General features: G+C 53.9%; 2 protein-coding genes across 4 annotated transcripts in view; both read left to right on the forward strand.

Moving 5' to 3' along the window:
- The window catches only part of AP1M2 (adaptor related protein complex 1 subunit mu 2), an 8,805-nt gene extending 4,870 nt beyond the window's left edge, over positions 1-3,935 (forward strand). For both annotated transcript variants that reach the window (XM_039873198.1, XM_039873199.1), the window contains exons 9-12: positions 1,659-1,819; positions 2,420-2,545; positions 3,071-3,146; positions 3,539-3,935. In XM_039873198.1, the coding sequence (XP_039729132.1) occupies positions 1,659-1,819; positions 2,420-2,545; positions 3,071-3,146; positions 3,539-3,561 (386 nt within the window). In that variant the 3' untranslated portion in view covers positions 3,562-3,935. The remainder of the gene's footprint in view (positions 1-1,658; positions 1,820-2,419; positions 2,546-3,070; positions 3,147-3,538) is intronic.
- Positions 3,936-5,345: 1,410 nt separating this feature from the next.
- On the forward strand, positions 5,346-7,873 carry CDKN2D (cyclin dependent kinase inhibitor 2D). Of its 2 annotated transcripts, XM_039873201.1 has the most exons (3): positions 5,346-5,443; positions 5,719-5,874; positions 6,920-7,873. In XM_039873201.1, exons 2-3 carry the CDS (start codon positions 5,734-5,736, stop codon positions 7,277-7,279), a joined length of 501 nt encoding a protein of 166 aa, XP_039729135.1. In that variant the 5' UTR covers positions 5,346-5,443; positions 5,719-5,733; the 3' UTR covers positions 7,280-7,873. The 2 variants fall into 2 exon arrangements, with proteins under 2 accessions (XP_039729135.1, XP_039729134.1); XM_039873200.1 differs by lacking the exon at positions 5,346-5,443 and having other exon boundaries at positions 5,482-5,874.
- Positions 7,874-8,227: the final 354 nt, after the last annotated feature.

Genomic DNA, 8,227 nt, shown 5'->3' on the forward strand with positions numbered 1-8,227 from the left:
GCCCACGGGGCCTTTGTGCTGCCTGTTCCCTCTCCCTGGATCACTCTGCCCCCACCCATGCAGGTATCCACGTGGCTCCTTTTCTCATCTCCTTAACTTCTTAAATGTCACCTCCTCAGAGAGCCCTTCCCTGATTTCCCTATTTAGAATTGTTTCCCCTTAGCATTTCCCACTTCCCTTTGCTCTATTTTTTCTTCTATTATTTATCACCGTCTGACAGGAATTGTTTTACTTACATATTTAATTTACTTTCTTACTAAATACATATATACACACATAGTGTAATTATATGATTTAAAGAATAATAATGAACTACTCAGCTTATTCGAATGTAGTTGACCGGAGCCTCTGAAACCCCATGTGTCCCTCCCCCAGTTCCTGCTCTCCCCTTGCCCAGAGGTCATCACGATCTTGAATTTTATGTAAATTATTTCTTTGCCTTTCTTTATAATTTTGTAACCCACATGTGTCACCACAGATATTTTGTTCTGCTGGTTTCTGACCTTCATATCAGTGGACTCCGGCTGTACAGTTTTGCGTCCGACTTCTTTTGCTTATGTAACATTGATTTTAAGGTGATTCCAGGAGTCGCAGCTTAGTGCATCCACTCCTGGAGCTGTAGGATACTCCACCATGGGAATCTTCTGTATCTCTCCATTCTCCTGCGTGAGATGTTTTCAGTTCTTGGTTACTCTGGGTCTGCGCTGCCATGAAAAACCCTGTGTGTGTTTCCTGGTGCCCTAAGAAAGGGCTTCTCCAGAGCTTATAGTTTACCCTCTTTTACAGATGAGCAAACTGAGGTGTAGGGGATTAAGAGGTCACTCATCTAAGAAGGGGAGGTTCCCCATGTTGAACTTGGGTCCACTTGACTCAAGAGTCTGTGTCCTTAGATTTGACTTTGTTCCCTCATTTTGGGTTCTCAGGGGAGCTGGGCTGCAGAGCAGATGGTCACCACATAGGGTCGTGACGTTGCTCAATGTCCCCATGTCTGCAGGCAGGAAAGGGGAAGGGGTTATTAAAGCTGGTGCCTTCCAAGTACTCTCTCCCCTTACCATTTACCTCCAGGTCCTCTGCCCCTGATCCCACCTATCAAATATCCCTCCCTAAATGAATAAATAATAGCAGTAATCAAAATGCTAACTATGACACATGGGACACTTAGAATCATTGTGTTAAAAGCTTGTTCAGTGTCACACAGCTCTAGACGTTAAGTATAGTGTTGTTACTTCATTTATTTGTAAGGAGGGCATGTGATGGTTGAGGACACAGGCTTAGTTTGACCTCCTACTATGCCAGTTACCAGCTATATGACTTGGGCAATGTGCTCTTTCTCTCTGTGCCTCAGTCTCCTTGTTGGGAAAATGAACCTTAGGAATGGACCCTACTTTAGAGAATCAGTGAGAGGGATAAGTGCTTGGCACATGGCAGGGGCTCAGTAAATGCCAGCTATCAGCTCTGCCACTTGTTGGCTGTGTGTCTCCAGGCAAATGCCTTAACTTCTCTGAGCCTCTGTTTTCCTCCCTGGTAAACTGGGCAGGACAGTGGTCCCCACTTCAGGGTTTCGGAGGCTCTCGGTGAGATGGCTCATAGAAAGGTCTTAGTGAATGGTTGCAGAACCCATGAGTGAATTCTTCCTGCCGCACATTTTCTCCCTGGACAGGCCAAGGGGCAGTTTAAGAAGCAATCGGTGGCCAACGGCGTGGAGATATCTGTGCCGGTGCCCAGCGATGCCGACTCCCCGCGCTTCAAGACCAGCGTGGGGAGTGCCAAGTATGTGCCTGAGAAGAACATCGTGATTTGGAGTATTAAGTCTTTCCCGGTAAGCACTGGGGAAGGGTCGGGACAGTTACTCACAGTGCTTATCTGCCCCCCAACCCCCTCACCAATCTAACTGCTTGAGGGCCAGGTGGAGAACCAATCAGAGACCCACATCTGCATGCACGCAGTTGTCCTTGGGGGGTAATTAAGCTGAGGCAGTAAACCACCAGGCCAGCATGGTAGTTATGCTTCCCTCCCAGGTCTGGAGAAAATCAGCCCTGGGTTTGGGTCTCCCCTCTTGCCCCTCTGAGCTGGATGGCCTTGGGAAGCCCTCTTCCCCTTGTGGGGCCTCATTTTGCTGTGAAATAGGCAGGATCATGTTATCCATGTCCTCCGACTGCTGGAGGATTTGGTATGTCCTTGGGATCTGGGGGGCGGTGCATTAGGGCCTAAAAAACGGGAGATGGTCATTAAAGCCTCCCATCCACCTGCCAGCCAGGCTTTGTAGTCAGAAGCTTCAGCTGGGAGCCTTGGCCTGGAGCCTTTACTTTCTTGTCTGTGAAATAGGCTGAGAGCTGAGTGTGCTCCGGGGGCTGCTGTGAGGATGGTCTGGGGCGTGTACGGGCCCGTCAGCGTGTTTGATGCCCCCATGTGCCTTCAGGGGGGCAAGGAGTACCTGATGCGTGCCCACTTTGGCCTCCCCAGCGTGGAGAAGGAGGAGGAGGAGGGCCGGCCCCCCATTGGGGTCAAGTTTGAGATCCCCTACTTCACCGTCTCTGGGATTCAGGTGAGGGAAGTGGGTAGTGATGGCTCTTCTCCCTGACCTTGGCAGGTTCCCCTCTGTCCATCTCTCGTCTCAGGTCACCTCTGTTCCCTGGCCTGGGTCACCTCTTCTCTGTAGTCATCCTTGTCTTTTCCATGGAACACTGTTGCCTCTTCTGCTCTCAGCCTGGTTCTCCTCTCCTTCTACCTGTCTCTTTGCTCTGTGCCACCTTGTTCCCCACCAGCTTGTTCACTTTCGTCCCTCTCTGACCTGCAAGCCATTCACCATTCCCTAGGCCTGTGCCACCCTGTCCTCCTAAAACTGCATTGTGTCTATTTCTTTACACTGTGCTATCTCTTTCCCACTGTCCTGGACCACCTTCCTTTCCCTCACTCCCACTGCCCATGCCACATCTTTGCCCCAACCCATGTCACATCATTACTCCCAGCTTGTGCCACCTTGTTCCCCCAAGTTGTGTCACATATATTCTATTGACCCCAACCAGCCCTCTCCCTGCAGCCTGGGCCACCTCCTTTCATTTCTTTCCAGGTCCGATACATGAAGATCATTGAGAAAAGTGGTTACCAGGCACTGCCCTGGGTCCGCTACATCACCCAGAGTGGTGGTAAGGCAGCTCGGCTCCCTGAAATGATGGGATCAAGGAGAGGAAGGGGGATGGGCTTGGGGCTTTGATATATTCTTGCGCAGAGGGCTCTAAAACGCAATAGGCCTGCACCCAAGCCTGCCCCATCTTCATCATCGTGCCACCCTGGGCCTATGTTTGCCTATCTTTAAAATGAGGGCAGTTCCTGGGCTTGGATAAAGCACTCCCACTTGCTGCCTAGAAACAGGCTTGTTGCCATGGTTACAGTCCCTGTGTTTGACCCCCCCCATCCTCAATCTTGTTCCATCCTCGCAGGGTTGATCACAGGCACTGGGGCTGGAGAAGTGGGGGGACTGTTCCTCCTTTCCCTTTCTCCAGTTTTGAATCGGTCCATGCCCATCGTTTCCTTGCAGATTATCAACTTCGTACCAGCTAGAAGGGAGAACATGAGCCTCCTCCACCTAGGCCCTGACTGCAGACTTTAGAGAGAAGGAGGGAAGGTGGGAAGGGTGTGTGTGAGCGGGCCCCTGTTGGCTTAGCAGTTTCTTGTTTTCCACTCCCAGCACCTGGCCCCTTCCGCATCTTGTCCTCTACCCATAGGCTGGGAGGGATGGTCTCCCTGCCTCCCTCTGCCTCCCCCTTCCATTTTTATATGAAGAAAGAGAGGAGGGGCATGGAGTCCCCCTCATGAGTGCCTTCTTGCAGTGACCTGCCTTAAGGGGTGTCAGGGGCCCCTCCTCTTTCACATTTGCTGAGCCCAGAAGACCCCCTCTCCCCTGCCCACTCTTCTGCATTATGGGTTGGCATTAAAAAGATGAATTTAGCCATTGTGTATATGCTTTTTGGCTGGGGGACAGGGGATGCCACGGACGTCCCTGAATTGCTGGGATGGGAGTGGGCAACATATCCATTCCTCAGCCCTGGTCACAGGTCATCTGAGCCAGCCTCGCTGCTTCTATCTCTGTCGCCTGCCTGGTTCCGGACTTTCATCTACCACCAATTTTCCCCTCATAGCCGCCAGAGGGCGCCTGTTAACTTCGAAGGCAGATCCTGGCTCCTCTACTCAACCCACCTATAGTTCTCGTCTTGTTAAAAGTAAAGTTCTCCCTGCAGCTCATTAGTCTGAGCTGCGGCACCCTTCCTGCCACCTACCTGCCCTTACCTCCTCTCCGTCTATACCTCGCTTCTCCTGGACACACCAGGCACGATCCCACCTAAGGGCCTCTGATCTGTAGTACCCTCCACCTAGCATGCTTTTTCTTAGCTATCCACATAGCTCCTTCCTGCACCTTCAGGTCTTAAATCAGTCACCAACTCAGGGCGGCCCTCCCTAACTTCTCTATTTCAACGGCCTTCCTTTCCCAAGAGACTATCACCTATCCCATTTTATCAACTCCTTAGCGTTTACCACTCTGAAAAGATTTAATTACTATCTTCTGCCGCCTTAAATGGTAGGAGCCCCGCAGCAAGAGTGGCCCGGCTCTCTCCAGTTGGGTGCCTAGTACACAGTTAAGTGCACAGTAAATGTTTGAATGAAGGCCTCTGTGATAGCCACCTCCCAGGCTCAACCACGTGGGAGCTGCGGCAGGAACCTTCCTCCTCGCCCTTGCTCTTGCCGTACCAGGCAGGGCTGGCTCAATCTGAGCCGGAACGTGATTCCTTCCTCACCCACCCTCACTTCCCCCTTTTATTTTATTCACGGTGCTTAACGCTATCTTAAATTATTTAGGTGCTTGAATGTGCGCTCCCTACCCAGCGCCGGAAAATGTTCCTGCACACGGTGGATGAATGAATGAAATAAAACTCCGCTCCCAGTAGGGCGAATAAATGCCTATCACCTTCTGGATGATAGAACCCTGGACTGGGCGGCTTCAGCCCTGCCTCCCTTTCCACTGGAGGTGCCGAGGTCCTGGAACCGCCGCGCTACCCTATCCTTGACCTTTTTCCCCCAGGTCAGTTAAAACGGCCCTCTTTCCCGCCCGCCAGGAGCATTTGAAAAACCGAAAACCCCGCCATTGCCGGCGGTCCATCGGTCGCAACGGCTCGGCCAGTCAGAAGTGGCACCGCCCACTTAGGCGTGCAAACCACCCCGGCGACGCTTAGCCATTGGCTGCGCTGGACGTGTGGGCGGGGCGCCGAAGGGTCGCGCGTCGGGCAACGGGGCTGGGCTACAACGTAGCGAGTTCATAAGAAAACAAATCCGCGGCGTTTGCGGGCGGGGCCTCGAGCACGCTGTCTCCGCCCCCTGGCGGACTACTCTGCTGCTGCGTTTGTAGCGCCGGCTCAGAAGAGACCCCGCCCGTCGAGGAGGAGGGAGGGTGAGTTGGGGGGAGACCCGGCCCCCAAGGGGCGGGCGCCGGGTTGGGCCTTGTGGGCCGCAGCGGGTTGGTCCCGGCTCCTAGCCCCTCGCGACCCGCTGGCTGACAGAGGGGAGGAGCCGGCCGGGAGGGTGGGGGTCGTTCTAGAGCCCCGGACTGACGAGCCCCGCCGGCAGCCTTGCGCAGGCCGGGTACGCCGCGGGAGGTTTGATCTGGCCAGCATCGGTGGTCTCTCCGGCACTGACCGCGTCCGGGTCGGGCGGGGGGCTTCGCAGGCCGCCTGTGTCAACATGCTGCTGGAGGAGGTCCGCGCCGGCGATCGGTTGAGTGGGGCCGCGGCCCGGGGAGACGTGCAGGAGGTGCGCCGCCTTCTGCACCGCGAGCTGGTGCACCCTGACTCCCTGAACCGCTTCGGCAAGACCGCACTACAGGTGAGGCCGGGCTGTCTGGCAGCGAGGGCGGGCCGAGGACTGGAATCCCAGACCCTTTTCCTCTCGTCTCCTGGCCCTGGTGGTGGCTGACTGGGTTCCGTTTCTCCGTCTCTCGGCTGACGTTTCTCCCTGTCCCCTTTGGAAGGTGGGTGGTGGATGGGGTTAGGATGGGGGAGGGAAAACCTTTCCATCTCTGGAGGATTCCTCGTTCTCTGGGTGCGGGGGATCCAATTTCCCTGGGGAGGTTCATATTTCATGAGTGAAGGTTTAATTTCTTTGGATTCCGTTTTCATGGGCACAGCTCTGGTTTCTTGGGCTTCTATGCGGGGGTGGGGGGTCTCAGATCGATAGAAGAAGGGATTCATGGCTCCAGGGCGTTCTTATTTTCTAGGGGATTCTCTGAGAGGTATCCAGTTTCTTGAGGGGTGGGAATCTCCCTGGGGGGTGGGAATCTCCCTGGTGTTTTTCGTATTTCTGGTATATTATGAGGGGTCCCAGTGGAGAATAGTTATTCCCTGGGAATCATTTTACAGGAGAACCCCACTTTTTGTGGGGTTCAAGTGCTCTAGGGAGCACTCCAATTACATGGGAGGGGTTATTCCTCGGAGAGAAGGGGTTTCAGATTCCCTGGGCATCTCCTTTCCCTTCAGGGGGCTGTCAAGTTCTTTTGGGGGGTGCAGTTCTCATTCTATGAGGCCACTTTCCTGGAGGGGGTGTTGTATTTCTTGGTTATTTCTCTTATGTAAGGGAGGAGTCCTCTGGTTCCTTGAGGAGGGTCTTAGGTTGAAAGTTTCCATGGGGGCTATTCCTTGGTGTGTGTCTAATCCTTTGGAGGGTGACTAGTTTCTTGAGGGTCCCTATTCCTAGGAGCCTTGTTTTCTGGGGTCTCAAACAGCTGCCTGGGGACTTGTGTTCCCTGGGCTTTTCCCATTCTCCAGAGAATCTCTTCTTTGGTGTTCTCTATTACTGAATAACCCCTCTCTCCAATGACCCTTTTTCCTGGAACCCATCCCTTGAGGAACCCCTACTCTCTGCCCCCACACAGGTCATGATGTTTGGTAGCCCCGCCATTGCCCTGGAGCTCCTGAAACAAGGTGCCAGCCCCAATGTCCAGGACGCCTCTGGCACCACTCCAGCCCATGATGCAGCCCGCACTGGATTCCTTGACACACTGAAGGTTTTGGTAGAGCACGGAGCTGATGTCAACTTACCTGATGACACCGGGGCGCTTCCCATCCATCTGGCGGTGCTAGAGGGCCACACGACTGTGGTTAGCTTCCTAGCTGCTGAGTCCGACCTCCATCACAGGGATGCCAGGGGGCTCACACCCTTCGAGCTGGCACAGGGAAGAGGGGCTCACGATCTTATGGACATGCTGCAGGGGCACACGGTGGCATCGCTGTGACCTGAGGCCACCCACTCCAGCAACAGGACCCAGCTGGGTTCTACGTCAGAAGAGGAAAGAAACACTTTCTCTTCTTGTTCCTCCTGCCCACTGCCAAAGGTGGAGGGCACCAGTTTGTGGCTTGTTGGTGTTGATTTCTGAGGTGTGTGTGTTTAAGGAGGTATTTCTCACTTATTTTTCTTACCCCTTTTGGTGTACTGGGCAGAGAAGGGCTCCTGCAGGCAACAGCCACCTAAACGGTTCAGTTTCCTCCAAGCCCCAGACTGCTGGGGCTGCAGATGAGTCCCAAGGGCAGAGCGTTTAAAGCTTCAGCCCCAGTATGAGGTCATCGCTTCCAGAGCTCCTGGAACCTGGTGACTTTGGCTGGCTGTAACCAGAGAGAGACCTCAAGTGTGCACACTGCTTTCGAGCATGGGGGAGGGGGGAGTTTCAAAAGAATAAAAGGGTAGTGTGAGTTCATATTTTGTTGTAAGTTTGTTTTCCAGTCTCTTGTACAGCGTTAAAAAAAGATTCTATTTATTAAGCTTTACGGAAAATAGTTGTGTGTGATCATTTAATGTTTGTACCCATTAAATTAAGGCTTGTATACGATCACAGCGCTGGTGACTTCTGATTTTTGAGTCTGTGATGGGGAGTCGCGCGTCCAGAATGTTTGTGGGGAGGGGGCCACAGGGGTCGTGGATCGTGGATGCTTTGGGGCAAGGGAGAGGGTGGTAATTCCCAGGGTGCCAGAGGCGAGTGAGCTGGGTGGGGCACCGGTTTGCGCTGTCAGAACGGAAAGGAGGCAGGAAACCGCTAGTGGAGAAAGAGCCCCCAGATGTCAGCTGGGTGCCGGGAGCCCAGGGGGTGGGGTGGGGTGGGCGGTGGCTGCAGCCTCCCCCGCAGAGGCGTGATCCGTGGGCGGGGACTGCGGTCACGAGGCGTAAGGGATACCGGAAAACCAGGGGG

This window comes from Pteropus medius, unplaced genomic scaffold (assembly GCF_902729225.1).
Source record: "Pteropus medius unplaced genomic scaffold, Ma_sr-lr_union100, whole genome shotgun sequence".
Taxonomy (NCBI): domain Eukaryota; kingdom Metazoa; phylum Chordata; class Mammalia; order Chiroptera; family Pteropodidae; genus Pteropus; species Pteropus medius.